At 35.0% G+C, this 20,515-nt stretch overlaps 1 protein-coding gene across 1 annotated transcript; it reads right to left on the bottom strand.

Annotated features, from left to right (window-relative positions):
- Positions 1-17,128: 17,128 nt before the first annotated feature.
- Positions 17,129-18,101, bottom strand: LOC114279598 (protein FAR1-RELATED SEQUENCE 5-like). Its single transcript, XM_082876728.1, has 2 exons — positions 17,623-18,101; positions 17,129-17,318 (listed from the first exon to the last, which is right to left on the bottom strand). Exons 1-2 carry the CDS (start codon positions 18,099-18,101, stop codon positions 17,129-17,131), a joined length of 669 nt encoding a protein of 222 aa, XP_082732854.1.
- Positions 18,102-20,515: the final 2,414 nt, after the last annotated feature.

Genomic DNA, 20,515 nt, shown 5'->3' on the forward strand with positions numbered 1-20,515 from the left:
GGGCCGATTAAGCCTCCGGATTTAGAGCGCCCTTTGTAGATATCATGATTGGCTATATAGGTCTCCGGATTCGGAGCCCCATCGGCGCACGACGTCTTTGGGCCGATTAAGCCTCCGGATTCGGAATGCCCTTCATGGATATTCGAACAGTGCGTAACATAATTATGCCGATTAAATTCTTAATGTAGGGTGCTCTCATATGGAGCTGGTAAAACCCGTTTATACATCGAAACATGTAAACATTCGTAATGATGTTTATACAATGAAACACAAAACACATTTATTCAAACATTCATGCAATAAAGAACAAAACACGCAAACATATATGTGCTGAACAAAAAAAAAACACGAACATTGAAAACAAGACATTTTATTCAATCAGACAATGATTACATAGTTTTTAACGCAATCTACATTTTCAGCATCACAATGAGTGTTTTTATCCGGCGTCTCCCTCATCGTCACTCTTTTCGACTTCAAAAGCAAAAAAGGGAAAATGATCATGCTGGTACAACGGTAACGCCGAATCAACACCCCTTGCACGGAGAGTCTCCATGGCCTGAAGTGCCCCGATCCAACCGTGCTTAAATCCCCAGTTCTTACATCGACAGACCTCTTCCGTAAGTTTCTCTTTGGTTTTGTCGATACCGACCTTTCGGCCCGCATGGAAGCCTTGTTCGTCACCCATGGTCCTCGTATTCTCTACAGCGAACATGCTTGCCGTGTCTTAGTCGGTGATGGCGTGACTCAACAGCCGCTGAGTCACCCTCTCCTCCACGATCGGGTTGGATTGACCCACCGCACGTGGCTCAGTGGTTTGAGCCTTCCTAAGCTCCTTGAGCTCACGCTCAGCCTTCTCCGTGCGAGCCTCCAAATTGTGGATTCTTTCCTCCTTCTTCTCTATCTCACATCGAGCGGTGCGCAGGCGCATGCCGACTTCATAGGCAGTATACAGCCCTTTCACCGCCCCGTGGATGCCTTCTCGAAATACGTCAAAATCCTGTCGACCAACCATCGACTGCTGGACCTCCGGTGGAAAAATCTGCTGACCAAATTTGACCACCACACCTGGGTCCTTGATAATAGAGCCCGCCTCCGTCGTCGGTTTATTCCCCATGAAAACTGCGAAACTCAACGGTCGCGGCGCCACGTCGGTCTCATTTCTCAGTTGCGGTTGCGAAGAACTTCCCCGTTGCTGTTTTTCCTTTCGGGATGATCTGCTTCGACGACTTAGAGGCTGACGTTTTTCCCGTTCTTTGGATGCCCTACCTCCCGCCCGAGTGGGTTCGTTACTGCGATTCATTGCAGTATCAAGCTCCACCAGAGTTCGCGCCTCTCCTCTGCTGTTGAAGAAAACTCTATTTTACATTCGCACTTATCTACGCAACAAATTGTTTTAAATTGATTCTGAACACAGTAAGTGAAGTTACTGGCGTGAAGAGTCCATCCCATTTATTTCTAATGCTTGCAACGACCTCGAGACGATTTCATTAATGCTAAACTCCAAAAGACGGATGCCGATCTAAACGGCAATTATACATGAATGCCTTGGAGTTCATGCACTGGCTGGGGCAAGGGCAGATTTATTAATCTAATTAGCCAAATATTTAAACCCAGTGCTGATCGATTCATGCCGCAACCAGTCCATGAACTAGTCATATTCGGCTTCTGAAGCTCATGCTCTGACTGGGGCAAGGGCAGATTTATTAATCTAACCGGCCAAGCATCTAGGCGTCATGCCGATCGATATGTGCCACGGCCACTCCATGTACTAATTTTTGTCTTTTTGGAGTTAAAATGGCCTAATTATCTAAACAACAATTATACATGAATGCCTTGGAGTTCATGCACTGGCTGGGGCAAGGGCAGATTTATTAATCTAATCGGCCAAATATTTAAACCCAGTGCCGATCGGTTCATGCCGCAGTCATTCCATGAACTAGTCATATTCGGCTTCTGAAGCTCATGCTCTGGCTGGGGCAAAGACAGATTTATTAATTTGATCGGCCAAGTGTCTAAACCCAATACCGATCGATTTATGCCACAGCCAGTCCATAAACTTCAAGAATTCGGCTTTTTGGAGTTAAAATTGCCTAATCATCTAGTCGGCGAGTATACATAAACGTTTTATCCAAAATAGCAACAAAGCAATACCATTCATTAAATAACACAATTTAGCACAAATAATAACAAAGTACAAAAGGAATTTTCATTAAGTAAATTGGGCACAAATTGTAGCCATTTTACATATAAAAACTACTAAACAAAAAGCTGTAAAAAGCTGAAAATTACCAAATAAAAAGCCGTAAAAATACATGAAAATCCTAAAACAAAAACAAGAGTTGCCCAAATTAGTCCTCGGAGTCAGACTCCAGCGGCTCAACATCCACTTGCTCGTATGGAATTGGCATATCCAATGTCACATAAGCAGCAGCAAGGGCTTTGAGCCAGCTATGTTTGAATCCCCGATTTTCAAATTTGGGGACTTCGTCTACGTATTCGGAGAAAGCAGCATTTTTCTTGGTGTCAAGTGCCTTGGAAGCCTCCAGGTCGGCAGCTTCCTTCGCCTTCTTTATTTCTTCCAACTCAGCCTCCAATTTAGAGATCGCCTCTTGGGCCAATTTAAGCGTGTCATCGCTCGCATCTACTCTCTTCTCAACGACCGATCTCAATTCTTCAGCGTTACGGGATCTCTCCATCTCGGCCTCGGTGCGGGCGGCCTCTATCTTCACTCTTAAAGCCTCGAACTCGGCCCTACTCCTTTGGCCCTCAACCTCCGTTTGTAAATGGCCAATCTCCTCGACAGCATCATGATGGCGACGGCCTATCTCGGCTATCCTTCCAACAGTCTGCAAAACAGGAAGTTGAGACCAAAACAATATTTGCGTAAAGTGAAAAGACAAAGTCAAGATATATACCAAAAGAGCCGATTGCGCGGCCAACGCTATTGCAACCAGATCTGGCTCCGCCCAAAAATCCGCCTTGTCAGCAGGCAGTGAAATGGACGTAGCCATGCTGAGTGCGACCGCTGGATCTTTGATTACCGAAGCATCGGAGGGGATCGGCGTGTTTTTTATCTTCGGTTGAATAACAAAAGGTACAATCACATCTGATTCCTCCAAACGAGGTCGTTTGTTGGTGCAGTCTTCTTCTGAGCCGGCCTCTACCTCGGCAAGGCGCTTCTCTACCCTTTGCTCAGCCGCTACACTGGCCTGCACAACCGGCTCTGCCTCGGCACTTCAGTTTTTTGCTGCTCCCTCCTCAATAACAGGCAAGGAGGGCTGAGATTCGCCAATAGGCAGGGAGGGCTGAGATCCGCCAACAGTCAGGGAGAGCTGAGATTTGGCAACCCGAATGGCCTCCGCTCTTCGCTGCACGGCCATCCTTTCTGCGTTTTCCTTCTTGGCAAGTTTAGTAAGGCTTAACCCAGCCATATTTTCTGGGTACGCACCGGGAAGGTCCTCCAGACCGTGAAAAATATCGTTAAGTGGAAGGTCCTCTCGGCCCGAAGTGGACGGAGGGTCGATTGAATTGAGGTCGGCTTCTTCAAATGCTAACTTCAAAGCCTCATCGACTTCGGCTTCGGACTGGTCTGACTCGGCGGCCTCAACTACTTCCGGTCGCTCTGAATTTGATCCCTCAAAATCGACTTGCCTCAAATTTTTGAAATCAGTCAAGATAAGGGCGATAAGAAACTCCTCACCCTTCGAAATTATGATGTTTTCCGCTGCCGAAAAGGTCGTATAAGTCGGCTCGTAGCGGAGCAGAACGTGGGCCGCCCTCCCCTGTTTCTAAAGACTCGGCCGGCCGAAATATTTGAGCGCAACCTTGATTTTCGAAAGAACAGCGTCGTCGGTTGAGGTCAGCACTTTCTTCAAATCGTTTCCTGCACAAGCAAAACCATAAGGTCCCGAAAATGAAGCTTTATAAATATAACAAAAAATAAATAAATAAAAGAAGCTACACGGCCACCTGGTTCGCCCCTCCGTTTAGGAATAGGATCGAGGCGATCCTCGCGTTCGCTGAATTCTCAATTTCCTTAGACGACGACCATAACATCATCGACTCGCTTCCCAGAGCTGGAAAGCATAGTCACTAGTTGATGGTCAGTGTCGTTGGCCCTAAGAAAATAACGCTCGTGCCAACCAGAAGACTTGGCCAAGGCGTAACAATGCCGAATAGCGGGAATGCCAAGGTTAAGCCTAAGGCGACGGTTTAGTGCAATAATCCATATCACAATTCTAAAGAAATTGACATTGGGTTGGGAAGGGATTAAGCCTCAATGGCAGAGCATAGCCCTAAGGAGTGGGTAAAGAGGGAAACAGACTCCACCATCTGCGATTGATAGGAGAGGGAAGACGATCGTGGTTTCATTAACCCTCTCCATATCAAGGGTGCCGTCGTCACAAGTGACAAACGGACATCATCAGGAATGGAGAAATGGCGTCGGAAGCCAGAAATTCGATCCGCTGAGAGGAGATCATTTAAATGTTTTGCCATTTCCCCCAGCCAATAGGAATATGCTAAGCCAAAAACAAAGCAAGAAAAAAGATCCAAAATAGAGAAGGAGAGAACTTACAAGAGGCGAAGAGGATGGAGAAGAAAAGGAAATTACAGAGGTAATTCGGAAGGCAGTCTAGTGACGAGCGTCTAAAAGCGTGTCTGTATTTGAAAAGACGTCGAAATTTTAAATCACAATAAATAGAAGTGTATGAAGAGGCGGGAAGTGGAAATGATGACCGAGAAGCGTGTGTTCAGACATTTGCGTTGGAATACGGTCAGCCGCCGAATTTCGACTCTGACTTTTTAAGTTTGAAGCCAAACACTCCAACCAACTGTCGTTAGTGGAGTGTTCGGGGGCCAATAGTGGGGGCCGAGTATTGGGAGTCGTAGAGATTCCGGATAGTCGAATTTTGGAGAGTCGAAATATGTGACACTCGACGTCGACTCGCACGCTCGAATCCAACCCTACTCGGCCAAGTAACCGGTTAAGCAAGGGGCCGAGTGAAGAGCGGTTTGCTACAAAATATGCCGAATTGAAAATGGACCTAATCCCGAGGCCCAAGAAAGAAAAGATATAAATAGAAGAACATCAGCCAGAAAGAGGTATGTGAGAACCATTATATTTAGCTTAGAATACAATTAATCTTGAGTGTTGAGACTGACTTGCCCGTCGGAGTGCTAATTCCAGCACCCTGACCAGAGTGTTTATTCATTTTCAGGTGATTAGCAGAGGATCACGAGCGTCCCCCAAGATCAAAAGAATATTTCCAAACCACTTCTCCACAAAAATTAAATAATTTTAATGCCACTTGGCAGCCTAGTTGTATACACCTTCGTTACAATGATGTGGAACTTTTGTCCATAATTTATTTTATTTCATTTATTTCTTTTGTTGTAGGTTTTCAATTGTGTTAATTTAATAACTATAGTTTTAATTGCATTACTTTTACTCTTAAATTTTTATATTATATTAATTTTGATTAATTGATAATGTCTTTTTAAAAATTTAATTAAAATCAACAAGCAAAATAATTCATTTTCTCTCATTCAAGCGATTGAGTATAGTATCTAATCTCAAATAATCCTTTTTCTTTTGAATGGCCAAAATGAACCATTTGACTTTATTTTTTATCTAATTTCTTTATCAGCGCTGCTTGAGGGCCCTAAATTTCGGGGCTCGAATGCCCCGAAATTCCACTTTTGGTAAAAAAAAAAAAAAAAAAAAAAGGAAAAAAGAAAGAGAAAAAGAAAACAGTTTCCAAAAATGGAAATTAGGGGCATTAGGGGCAAAATTTTTAGGGCCACCAATCATTTTCCTTTCTTTATGGCTATTATTAATTGAACTAAAGAAAAATGAAGATTTTCCCTTCTTTTCTTAACTGGCTAGCGGAATGTTATTACAACAAATTAAGATTTTAGAGAAAAAATTTAGCGACAAAATATTTTTTGTTGCTAAAAGTTTTTTTTTTTTTAGGTGACGAAATTGGACATTTAGCGATTAATTACTAACCTTTTCGGATCAAAAGAGCTATTTCAAAAAATATTTTTTTTTGGAATGAAATTATTTTGTCTCTAAAAATATATTTATTAAGGACATTTTTAAAGTTATCTTTAAAAGTTCTTTTTTTTTTACTTTTTAGTGACTATTCTCATGATAACTAAAATTAATTCTTAAATATTTTTTATAATAAAATTTATATATGTAAAAATAAAAATTAAAATTAAAATTTGATCTCTAAAATTCTTATATCTTATAATGGGTAAAAAGAGAACAACAATGATTCATACCACTGAAAAAAGACCACTAATAGCACTAATGTATTCGGAATGCCAAAAAAAAAAAAAAAAAAAAAAAAAAACAAGACATAGGAATTGGAGAGTTCACATTTGTGGCCCACTGCCACATCATTAATCATGAGTATCACTTTTAGTGCTCTCAATCATTTTTCAAGCCGAATATGGAGGAATTGGAGAGTTCACATTTGTTGACTAGTTAGGTAGTGTTTGGTAACGTTTACGTTTTTAGTTTATGTTTACAAAAATTTTATAAATTGATTTTTGTTTATTTTTAGAAAAACATAAATTACAAACGCGTTTGGTTTGAACAAAATATTTAAAAAATTTTAAAAACATAAACTAAAAAATATGTTTGTTCAAGCCTAAAATATTTATATTTATTTTTATTATCTATGACAATGGGATCACACACATTATAATTGAAAAAAAATATATTTGAAAAAAATCAAAAAAATTAATTAAAAAAAATTTAATTGCGAAAAAAATTAATTGAAAAAAAAGATTAATTGAAAAAAAAAATTAATCGAAAAAAAAATAATTGAAAAAAAATTATTTGAAAAAATAATTAATTGAAAAAAAATTATTTGAAAAAAAAATTAATTGAAAAAAATAATTGAAAAAAAATTATTTGAAAAAAAAATTGAAAACTGAAAATGTAAAATTATTTTTTGAGTTTACGTTTTTTCCTTAAATTTATAAACTGAGACAACTATTTATAAATCAAATAAATTATCAAATAAATTTTTATGATAATTTTTAAAAATTTTATAAATATAAACTAAAATTAAAAATAAAATGATTACCAACATACGCTTAATATTCGGAGGGTTTTAACTTGGGAGGGTCAAAGAAATATGCATGCTTCAAAGTCCAACCACTAGCAAATAAGAAATGAAATGATTGGTGGGCGATAGATTTGCTTACATTGCAACCTATCCGAGGTGGTGTTTCATTTGAGCAAAAAGCTTCGGACCCCACTGGGAGTTCAGATTCTCTCCTTGAGGACCCTCCTTCATTCCCCACTTGCAACAGCTCAGATGAGTCGTTGGACATCCAACGGCTGAGATTAAAAAAAAAAAAAACAAAATAGAAATTTTGGTCGATGTCACACCCCAAAATTTAGAGAATTAAATATTAAATTAGGACTAAACCCCAATTAATATTCCATCATCCAAATCCTAGGGGTGAAACAAAAAAACTAAAACGCCAACCAAACCATCCACCATAAATTCATAACTAACAAATACCTCAACATTAAGGTAGCAACAACTAGTCAAAACAACTTAAATAAAGTACGGTTACAAACCATGCCAAATTATTCCAATACTAAAGTCATTAAAAAAAAAAAATAATTACATAAATTAGTATCAACCCTAAGCTCAAGAAAAATAAAAGAACTCCAAACGACATGTCCTACAATCACGGTTATTTCTTGTCACCACCAAAGCCTCTACTAATCTTACAAAGGAAGCTCAGCTGCGCTCCAACAGAACGCACCCGAGTTGCCAAGAGACAAAACGGGTCACTATACAGGTATACTGGTATGAGTACAAGATTCAACACCCACGTGTCCACCAGACACAAACAAAAATTCGTTAAATTCTTATTACAGGCCAAGACAAGTAGTTCCAACCGCACCGAGACGAATGGGTAGTTTCTTGAGACACGGTGGCATTTAGTTTTTTGTCTGTACACAATGAAATATAAATTTATTATAAAATAAACAAAATAGAAATGGAAATATGGTGGGTCAGCCCTGCATAAAAAGTTAGTAAGACCCACCATCCTGCAAAACAAATAAAGTTAGTATAATTTAATCATAAGTAACTTGTTGAAACAAATATAAAATTACACCGTTTCATACTTAAATAATTCGAATTGATCAAAACTCAAAGAACGAAAGTTGTACAGAATCAAATTTCCTAAAAGACAACATGAACTAATTTAACAGAAACTGAACAGGTTAAGAGAAAGGCTTGATCTAAAAATCTAGACGGAATTCAATCGAAAAAATATGAAGCTGAAAACGAACAAAAACTGCTATAAGATGATTTTTTTCCGAAAAAGTTCAAAACATGAAAAGTGTGCAGAATAATGTTTTACTTTAGTTTACGCAAAACCAATAAAAATGAACTCGTTTCGTGGTTAAAACAACCTATAAGAATCTGCATTACCAGAGTGAATCAAACCGACAATAGCCAAGGTCATCCGATTATAAGTTCTAATCGATCTTTTTAATAAAAAGTTACAACACAAAAGTTGTCCAAAATCACGAATACATGCTTCTGCTCAAATTTCGTAATTTATCAAGATTGTTTACTATTTTTTTATCATGTACATAACAATACCATACACACTATACTAATAAATTCGTAATTAAATTCTTTGTTCCTTAACTCCACCACTTCGGCTCTCCCCTTCCGGCCTACACATATATCTCACGTGCCTCCCGTATACCTAACACCGCTTCGAAGCCAAACTTGCACGGGGATATCATCCCGAGTTTGACTCACACTCCCCGGATGGTTAGCATATACGTACGCGCGCAAATCAAAGCACTCGTCTACTCATGAGAACGAGGCAACAACATATATATACACAACATCTCACACATGAGAATAAACATAACAATGCCGAGCCTAAGGCATTCAAATAAATTTCATAATCCTCACTTTTTTTTTTTATACACTCTTTCTCCCCATCACTCAAATAAAACAACAATCCATGGAGTCATGGTGGAGTATAAGGAATTTATCTATAGGTTCATAATTAATTTTAATTTCATATGACCATGAGTATAATTACAACCATAAAATAAATCCATATAAAAATCATAAACATGGTATACACAACTAATCTAAATAAGTAAAATCAATCCTTTCTTTACATGCAAATACAAAATCAATCCAACATCAAATAAAAATAAATAAATAAAAATGACGAATCAATCCATCCTCTAACCAATATCTATGGATTCTAAGTTTATTTTAATTTTATATAATCATAAGTGTGATTACAGTCATAAAATCATTCCATATAAAAACCCTAAACATTGCATATACAACTCATCAAAATAATTAAAATCAATTAATCATCCAAAAATCCTAAACCTTACATAAACAACTAATCAAAATAATTAAAATCAATCAATCATCTATAAACCCTAAACCTTACATACACATCTAAACAAAATAATTAAAATTAATCAATCATCTAAAAACTCTAAACTTTACCTACACAACTAATCAAAGTAATTAAAATCAATCAATTATCTAAGAACCCTAAACTTTACATACACCACTAGTCAAAATAATTAAAATCAATCTATCATCTTTGTGTGAATACAAAATCAAACTAATATCAAATAAATAAATAAAAATAAAAAATTAAATATAAATAAAGGGAAGTGGATTTTGTACTCACAATTATTTTTGAAGATCAAAGAATTACTCAAAGAATTAATAAAGTCCCCCCAAATAAAACCCTAAACCTTGCATACCCAATTAATGCAAATAATTAAAATCAATCAATCATCCAAAAAAAAAACTCTAAACCTTACATACACGTCTAATCAAAATAATTAAAAATTAGTCAATCATTTAAAAATTCTAAACCTTACATATCCAACTAATTAAAATAATTAAAATCAATTAATTATCTAAAATTTTAAACCTTACATATACATCTAATCAACATAATTAAAATTAATCAATCATCTAAAAATCATAAACCTTACATATACATCTAATCAACATAATTAAAATTAATCAATCATCTAAAAATCCTAAACCTTACATACTCAATTAATTAAAATTATTACAATCAATTAATCATCTAAAACCTTAAACCTTACATATACATCTAATCAACATAATTAAAATTAATCAATCATCTAAAAAATTCCAAACCTTACATACCCAACTAATTAAAATTATTACAATCAATTAATTATCTAAAAATCCTAAACCTTACATATACGTCTAATCAGCATAATTAAAATTAATCAATCATCTAAAAAAATTCCAAACCTTACATACCCAACTAATTAAAATTATTACAATAAATTAATCATCTAAAAATCCTAAACCTTACATATACGTCTAATCAACATAATTAAAATTAATCAATCATCTAAAAAAATCCCAAACCTTACATACCCAACTAATTAAAATTATTACAATCAATTAATCATCTAAAAATCCTAAACCTTACATATACGTCTAATCAACATAATTAAAATTAATCAATCATCTAAAAAAAAAATCCCAAACCTTATATACCCAACTAATTAAAATTATTACAATCAATTAATCATCTAAAAATCCTAAACCTTACATATACGTCTAATCAACATAATTAAAATTAATCAATCATCTAAAAATCCTAAACTTTACATATACATCTAATCAACATAATTAAAATTAATCAATCATCTAAAAAAAAATCCCAAACCTTACATACCCAACTAATTAAAATTATTACAATCAATTAATCATCTAAAAATCCTAAACCTTACATATACGTCTAATCAACATAATTAAAATTAATCAATCATCTAAAAAAAAATCCCAAACCTTACATACCCAACTAATTAAAATTATTACAATCAATTAATCATCTAAAAATCCTAAACCTTACATATACGTCTAATCAACATAATTAAAATTAATCAATCATCTAAAAATCTTAAACTTTACATATACATCTAATCAACATAATTAAAATTAATCAATCATCTAAAAAATCATAAACCTTACATACTCAATTAATCAAAACAATTAAAATCAATCTGTCATCTTCATATCAATACAAAAATGAAATCAATATTAAATAAATACAACTAAATAAATATAACGAATCAAATATAAACAAAGAAAAGTGGATTTTGTACTCACCATATTTTTTTTGAAGATCAAAGAATATTTGAAAACTAATAGAGCCACCAAAACAAAACCCTAATATTTCTTCTTCTTTCCTCTCCTCTTTCTTCCTCTCTTTCCCGTCAATCCCCTCTCTCTCGGCAGCATCTCTCTCTCTCTCTCTCTCTCTCTCTCTCTCTCTCTCTCTCTCTCTCTCTCTCGCGTAGCTGCTGCCTCTACTTCTCTTTTTCCTTAAGTTTATAACCTAAACATTTATTATATGATCTAAACACTTGTGATAAATCCTAATAGTTATTATATTACATAATACAAATACAATATAAATAAAACCTAAATAAATATGATATATATATTTTATGTTATCAAATAACTACCACATATATAAATATATTTTATAAAAACAATACATATAACACCCTCTTTTTTTTTTGTATTTATGAATATATAAATATAAATATTCTTATTAATTATATACAATTAAATACCACATTAAATTAATTAAATATCACATTAAATTAACTAAACAACACATTAAATTCTCATGTAACGATACAATTAATAAAGCCAAAAATAAAATAAGATAATAATAACCATAATAATAAAACAAAATAATGACTTAAGAAAATTAGGGTCGCTACAGTCGGGTTCCCGCCCAAACAAAAACACATATCAGAGACACATTCACCCTCACTCTCACACAGCACTCAGCCTCACATTCACCCGTGGTCATTCACCAAACCCACCCTCACCGACGACCAGTCCCGACGGCGACCCACACAGCGGACCCACTCATGACCCCACGACGACCATAGCTCCACCGCTCCAGCCTCTACGCGTCGTGAACTCCACCGCGACGACCACCATCGATTGAGCAAAGATCTCTTCTTCACGAACCAAGTTGGTCTTCGAACGTCTGAAATGAAGAAGTTAGGAATCTGAAAAAATGTAGGGCTTTTAGAGTTGGAATTTCTGAAAAAATTTAGGGCTTTTAGATTTGGAATTTCAAAATTAGGGCTTTGTTTTGGGATTTTGAATCGTCTGAAAAAATTTAGGGATTATGGATTTGGAATTTAAAAATTAGGGCTTTTTTAGCCCTAATTTTATACAATGCTGTAATTTTCAAAATTAGGGCTTTTTTAGTCCTAACTACAAGAAGTGTACCTATTCTATTTTCCATCTATAAGTACTTCTATAATTTTAATAAATTTTAGGATAAATAAATAAATTTGTCATGTCCATGTGTAAGTACTTCTGTATCATTTCGATTGGAAACACCCTGATGGAAAGAAGTATGAAGAACTAGACATGGAAGAGGACCTTGGTTTGATTGTGAGAAGAAATAATGATCTGATCTTGATTCCCATTCCTTATGATCAATCCTCTTTCTTCTGTTGAATAAGATCAGAAAGGATATATGGTAGATTCTAATTTTGTATTGTACACAGTACTCTACATGAGAGAATTTTGAAATAATGTCATTGTTTCAAATGAGTGATTGTTTTAACAGATCATATGTATGTGTTTTTTGATTGGCAGATCATATATATGTATGTTCAACCAATTTATGCTTTTTTATATAGTAGAAGTGTATGAGGAGCTTTAAGTAGATGAAAATCTCTAACTTACCAATAGCAAACTCAAAAAAAGCAAAAATTTCATTTTATTAGCCCACATATCAGAACTAAACCAATGCAATAGTTTTATCAAAAGCTAAAGTGTTCAAGACTCGTAAAAAAAGAAAAAGAAAAAGAAATTCACAATACACTAGGATCTGTGGAGGAAAAAATCAAAATATTCAGTTTTATTAAGAGTTTTCTCACTATCCACATAGATTTGCTAGTTTAATTAAAGTGTTGGAGTGACTTATTTTTGTAGGATAAAATTACTACAATGTAAAGGAAAGTGAAGGAAAGTGAGAATCAAAGGCTGTTACAGTGTGTATGCAGATTAGGGCTTTTTTAGCATGAGAGAAGTGTGTTGAAGGAAAGTGAGAATCAAAGGACATTTTGACTCAGGGAATAAGATAGTAGTAAGGAAATAAGGGTTCTCGGGTACAATGTAAAGGCTGTTACAGTGTGTATGTAGATTAGGGCTTTTTTAGCTAAATACTCTAAGCTAGATACTTAGAAAAAAAAAATCCAGAACCGTGTTTAGAATTTAAAGTATATAGTAAAGATTTAAACTTGATATGATAAATCTAATTTACATTGTTTGTATTGTATTGTGTATGCAGATTTAGAAATGGCTTCTTCTTCTACTGACAATAGCAACATCAGATTAAAACCGAGACTCTGCAATTGTGGAAGAACAGCTGCCATACATATTGTAATGGAAATAAAGGACATTTGTTCTTTGTTTGCCCATCAAAATATGTAAGTGTACCCATTGGAAATATTAAATATGTAAGTAGTGACAATTTAATTTGTGTTATTCGACTAACTAATTGTCATGCATTGTAGACTGAATCTCCCAATTACAATTACTTCAAGTTCGTGGCTGAAGATGATGAAGATGTTACGTCCACAATCCGTTCCAACACTAAAGCTTCTGATGGTGTTACAGTAGAAGACTTTAACGAGCTGAGGAGGAGGCTGTATGACGTGGAAAATGAACATGATGACTATGGTCGAAGGCTTCGAATTGTGGAAAATATTATGAAGGCGATGGTGTATTTGATTTTATTTTCTTTACTTTTGTACTTTACGATGTAATGTTATTATGGATTTAATGTTATTATGGATTTATGGATTTAATGTTATTATGGATTTAATGTTTTTGGCTTTCATGAATATATGCAATCAATTTAGAAGCTATTCATGAATGGAATTTGACGAATGTAGTTATGGATTTAATGATTATAGATGCAATGATTTTAGATGGTATTTATGAATGGAACTTGGGAACTTGGGATCTTTGAGATGTTTGAGATGAATGGTACAGGATTTTGACTGACTAAGAAGGATAAAATGGAGGTATTGGAGGATTTTGGCTGATTTCAGAGGTTGGGCTGGCCAGAACTTTGGCTGATTTCAGAGGATTTTGACTGATTATGACACATATAACTGTCATAGATACAGGGAAAAAAAATTCATAAGGAAGCACTATATAGCACATTACTTAGTGTTGGGTTCTACTGGTGCTACAGGTGCTGCTGGTTCTGCAAGTGCTTCTTCTGGTTGATGATGCTTGCTGCTACTAGAGTGCTGCTGCTGGTTGATGATACTTGCTGCTACTGGAGTGCTGCTTGGTAATCTAAGATTGGTGCAATGTTTTGAGTATGATCAATTCTAGGGCAGCAACAGTAAAGCAGAGGCAGCAACATTAAATATTTCATCAGGATCATGTACCCTACATGATTCTTCAACAAAATTCTGCTCCTCCACTACAGTAGGTAAAACACTAAAGACTTCACTATAGACACAACAAGGGTTGTGAGTATCCCTAAGATCCATTAAGAGAGCATCACCAACCCTGAACAAAATGGCAAATCCATAAGAATGAGGAACTTCAACCACATTATGTGCTAGAGATCCAGCATCTTCATACTGAGAAATCATATCAGCAGCATGCAGAACCAGAAGCAGTGTATCTTAACAACCTTTAGGTTCACAAACCTTACAAATATAAGATCAAAATACCTCTGCAGAAGAGAGGGTGAGGTTTGTTCCTTTTTTTTCCTTCACACTTCACAGAATCATGCAGAACCAGAAGCAATGAATACCTCTGCAGAACCATTGCAAAAGCATACCTGTGTATACCAGATAAAATGTACAGCAGAACCATTGCAGAACCATACCTGTGCATACCATACCATTGCAGAACCATACCAGCAGAATGATCAAAATAAGGATCAAAACTGGTATGCTAGTTCTACATGACATGATTTCAAATGTACAGCATATCATAAGCATACCAGCAGAATCATGTGCATACCTCTGCAGAATCATGCAGAACCAGATAAAATGTACACCATAACAGTTTGCTTTGAACACACATACAAGTTAAATTACAACATTGGTCCATCAAAATTGTTACATTGGTCCATGTAAATTATCACATATAATCCATTAACATTTCAACACACATTCCTCCACGTTCAGTATCAGTTTGCTTCAATACAAACAGGGAAAAAGACCAATGTATGACTTTCCAGCAGCAATAGTTTAATCATCACTTTCCAGCAGCAGTTTGCTTCACAATTTCAGAGGCTATGACTTCACTATCCAGCCCAATTTGAGCATCAGTTTGTTTCTGTTTCTGCTTGTCCATAGCCTAAAAGGGAAAAAGACAAATTTTTGAGCAAGTGAATAGATGGTATGACAGAATTTTCAACAACTATAAATTATATAAATTAAAAAGATAGCAAAGACGAACCTAACTACACATTGGAGTAGTTGATTCTTGAGAATATCGAAACCCAATGTCATATCCACATGAACCTTGAAGTAGTGACTGGAATGTTGATCCAACAGAATACAGTTGAGGCATTGAATTTGCCAAATAATTTGGCACTACATACATATCCCGCAAATTGTTTGCCTACAACAACGTCATATATTAGGCTTCACAATCATGGTTTGAGTCACATATTATATCCACAAAAAAAAATACAATGTTAAAGTAAGACTTACATGATATGTGGGATACATCAATGGCAGAGGAATAGAATTACCACCCATGGGCAAAGATGGAGGAAGAGGATGAAGGGGAGGAAGAGGTTGAAGAGGAGGAACATGTTGACGAACATAGATATCTCCTCCAACAGATAATGGAGAAGGTGCAACTGTTGGACTTGCAATAGATTGTGACGAAGCCAAGCTGTTAGCATGGGATTTTTTTTTTTTTGCAGTTCGCTACCAACGCCGCTTCGAATCCACCTTTTACCCTCCTTTTGCCCTTACTAGTTGCCACCTTTTTCTTCAATCCTTTTGGTTGCACAACATGATTCACGTCTTCGCAATCCACTTCAAAGCTTTGGTTGCCATCATCATTACCTACTTCATTTCCAACACCAAAATTAGCACTTAACTTGCCTTCAACATTTGCACCTAATGTAGCATGGTGTGCAATACAAAAATCATAAGTTTCTTCAGTTTCAACAGCTCTACTTGCTAGTGCTCTAAATGCGGTCATCAATGCCTTATACCGCGAGGCTTGTTGGAATTTCACATCTACTTGAATGTCATTCCCCTTAATGTCCTTCACAGTTTCGGCTCTTGCTTGTTTGGTCCACCTCTTTAGAATGTATTGTGGAGGAACCTTTTTCATCTTTAATATGTCTCTAATAACCTTCAATGAGTGACAACACAAGATTCCTTCCCTTTCAAACTTTGTACAATTACAACCCAAAGAGCTATCCCTCTCCATCTTCACTTTCCTTGCATATTTGTTACCAACATCAACAACTGTGTAAATGGTACTAGCCTCGCCATATTCAATTGCTTCTATGTCCGATTCAATGGATTGAAAGTACTCATTTTGAAATTCCTCAAAGATATTTTTTGTGTAGACATTACCTATTTGAATTAACATTCTTATTGTTGCTTTCACCTTTGGTAACCTTTGGCACAAAGCATATCCTGCTTCTAACTCCTTGTATCGCTTCTCGTAAAGTACCCTTTCGAAATGCATGAAGAATTCATTTAAGTTAAAATCAGAACGAATATAATCCTTCAAAAAAGCATTAAAAGATTCACTAAGTTGTGTGGTACTCATTCCCGCAGCCCATGTTGATCTAACGTAAGGCCAGTCCCATTTTTCTTTCACCGCAAAAGTCAATTTCAACAAATGGTTTTCATGCGCATCATATTTATCAAGCATTTCCGCCCACTCTAACTTCCATTGATTTGCATCTTCAATGTGAAAGAAGAATTTATTTAGTACACCCTTCACCCCCTTATCTTGGAACAAACAGTTAACATGTTTTAATGCATTAATTGCATCAAATGCTAAGTACACAATCGATGACTTGTGTCAGGCATAACGATGGGTATGGCTTTAGCCATTGCAGCATCTTGATCGGTGAACAAAGTTTTTAGTGCCTTTCTTGACATAGCCTCTAGAAAATTTTCAAACAACCATACAAACGATTCGACGGTCTCATCATACAACAATGCTGCACCAAATATAACTGTTTCCCTATGATGGTTGAATCCCACAAAAGGCAAAGGGTCTATGTTCTTTGTTTAACTTGTAAGTTGTATCAAATGTGACAACATCACCAAATTGGGCATAATCCATGATCATTTGTGCATCGGCCCAAAACATATTGGTTATTTGCTCCTCATTATCTAATTGAAAAGCATAAAAGAATGAAGGATTCTACAAAGATTTTTCTTTAAAGTATTGCAACACGTTGCCTACTTCACCATATGCTAAACTTTGTTGTCTTTTGGTTCTCAAATAATTTTTAGAATCTAATTTCGTAAACCCAAGACATTGCCTTCCACCAACTTCCCTACCCATAAGTTCAAAAGACTGGACTAAACGAAGACCAGATTGTGCTGCCAAATCTAACTGAATTGCTTGGGTAGTCAATATCTTTCTTTGTGACGGCAACATGTGGGCACACTCGGGTGATACAAAATCATGATTGTGTTTTTCTTTGAAATCAGTCACAACAAATTTCCCAGTACCCTCATCTAATTTAATATAAAGTCGAGCCTCACAACCAGTCCTAGTTTCAGCTCTAGGGTTTTTTGATAATGGGTCTCGCTTGTCAACCTTTCGAAATCCCTCCTTGTTGCAAACCAGAAGTCTACAAATAAGTTGATTAGTGAACTTGTCCTTCCTACAATAATCCCTTCTTATGCTAAGCCTCATTCTTCCTCCATATGTATTATAAAAATCATACGCAAATTGTTCAGATTCAAATGTCATTCCCTGTTTTGGCTTCCATTCACAATCATTCTCAGGTTCCATATCGATATCAAAATGCAACTGAAAACCCATATAAATAAAATCTTAGCTACATAAATTACATCTATATTTTACACACAAAAAAACAAAATTTCAGTTTGAAAAAAAAAAAAAAAAAACCAGACATAAAAACATAGAGACTAAGTTCAGTTTTAAAAAACTCCACTTCTACATGTATATGTTGGAACTCTGTCATATATATTAAAGTCTATTTTTCCACCAGTGTTTAGAATCTGTCACTATATAGTCTAAATAGGCTCTAATGTTGGAAATGAGACCTAACTTGCATTGTGCAAATCCAGTATCTACAGAAACTACTACTCAATAAAGCAGCAAATCTATGTGTCTTCTACTTAAGATGGCCAAATTTCTACTTAAGATGTAATATCTTTCATCAGTGAAGGCCCATTTACCTACTTAAGATGTAATTTGTTCTACTTGTCTGTCTTCTTGGTGAAGGACAGATTTGATCATTTATTATATCCAGATATGATCTAATTTGTGATTAACAAAACATGAGGGTTCTGATATGATCTTGGAGAACATTCAATTCTACAGAGGGTTCAGTATATCCACAATTGCTTCGCATTCACTATGTTTGAAACTGTTAGCTCTTCTTGAGCAATGGAATTTTGCTCCAAAAAAATTGAAAACAGAGGACAAAAGCTGAGTTTTTCTTTCGAATGCATGTTGTTTTCAAACAAAATTCATTAAATTCAAACAATTTTAAACTTGTTTCCTAAACCCAATTTGTTTCATGAAATTGTGTTTCCAAAAGAAACGATTTTAAAGTTGGAATCGTATTTTCATAACAAACATAGAAAAATGAGTACCGACTTTAAAAATATATCTGAAATTGTTTTTTAGATACACGAAGTAAAACTTAAAATCGTATTTTAAAAATACAATTTTATAAAACAATCTGAGTTTGAAAAAATAAATTTATATTTATTTTGATTAAAAATTTTGTTTGAAATCACTTGTAATTTCATAAAGAAAAACTCAGACAAGCGAAGAAAAAATTACATACTTTGATGGGTTCGATTTGAGGAGAAGGGGGTCGCCGCCAGGGTCGCCAAAGATAGAATCTGTATCCACAGTGGGTCACCGCCGGTGAGGATGGGTTCGCCGGAGGAGAAGGGGTGAGTGCTGAGTGCTGTGTGAGAGTGAGAGTGAATGTGTCTCTGATATGTGTTTTTGTTTGAGCGGGAACTCGACCAAAATTTCTATTTTTTTTTTTTAATCTCAGCCGTTGGATGTCCAACAGCTCATCTGAACCGTCGCAAGTAAGGGAGGAGAGGGTCTGAACTCCCCCACTGGTGTCGCCCTCAGGACCCCTGTCCACTATGATTGGCCAGATTTTTCCCCCTTTGTTTTTTTTTTTTTTTGGCCAACCCCACGTGTGTGTGTGGGGGGGGTCTCAATCAAGTCCCTTCATTTGATTTTCAAATCAGGATTTGGATAAAATAATTATAATTCTTTTTTAATTTATAATCAAACAAATCAAAAAAAATTGGTCAAATAATCAAACAAATTAAAATAATTATAATTCTTTTTTAATTTATAATCAAACAAATTAAAAAGAATTGGCCAAATAATCAAACAAATTAAAATAATTATAATTCTTTTTTAATTCAACCACTAGCCACTTGTATATATCAAACGAAATTTTTAAAATTTAATTCTAAAATTCATAATTAAACTCTTTTCAAAATTTTATTTTGTTAAAAAAAAATTCAATTTATTTTGTTCTTATTTTTTTTTTTTGAAGAAAAGTATTTTTATTTTTTATTTTAAAATATATATATATTTTTTAAGTATTGGTCAAATAATTTGTTAGGATTCAGATATATACAAGAATCCAATTTTTTTTTTTTTTTAATTTAAAAAAAATATGTAAAATAAAAATTAAAAATAATTTTTTTAAAATATTTAAATATTTTAAAAAATACAACATACAAATGTAATAAATACATCCCATATTAAAAAAAATATTTACTCTAAAAAATATTTACCCTAAAAAATAAAAATAAGAAAATTTTAAAATATTAAAAAAAAATCCAAAACAATTTAAAAATAAAATTCAAAATTTTTTTCAAAACTCATAAGTAAATAAATTTTCTCTTTTGAAATCTCATTTGAAAAACTTATATTTTAAAATACTGCAAGCTACAGTAAAGTACTAGATGCACAAAAATCACGCTCGACGGACGCTCGATACACGCTCGAGCGTGAGACACCTGCCCTCGCTCGAGCGTGAACTCTCTCGCTCGAGTGGACTGTAAACACATGCAAAGTACTGGATACACGCATTTCACGCTCGAGCGCCAATTTCCTCGCTCGAGCAGACTGCATGAACACAAGGCTTACGCTCGAGCGTAGAGCTCCTCGCTCGAGCGTGAGTCCAAAATCTGGAA

Source organism: Camellia sinensis, chromosome 6 (genome assembly GCF_055761805.1).
Source record: "Camellia sinensis isolate YWXY chromosome 6, ASM5576180v1, whole genome shotgun sequence".
Taxonomy (NCBI): domain Eukaryota; kingdom Viridiplantae; phylum Streptophyta; class Magnoliopsida; order Ericales; family Theaceae; genus Camellia; species Camellia sinensis.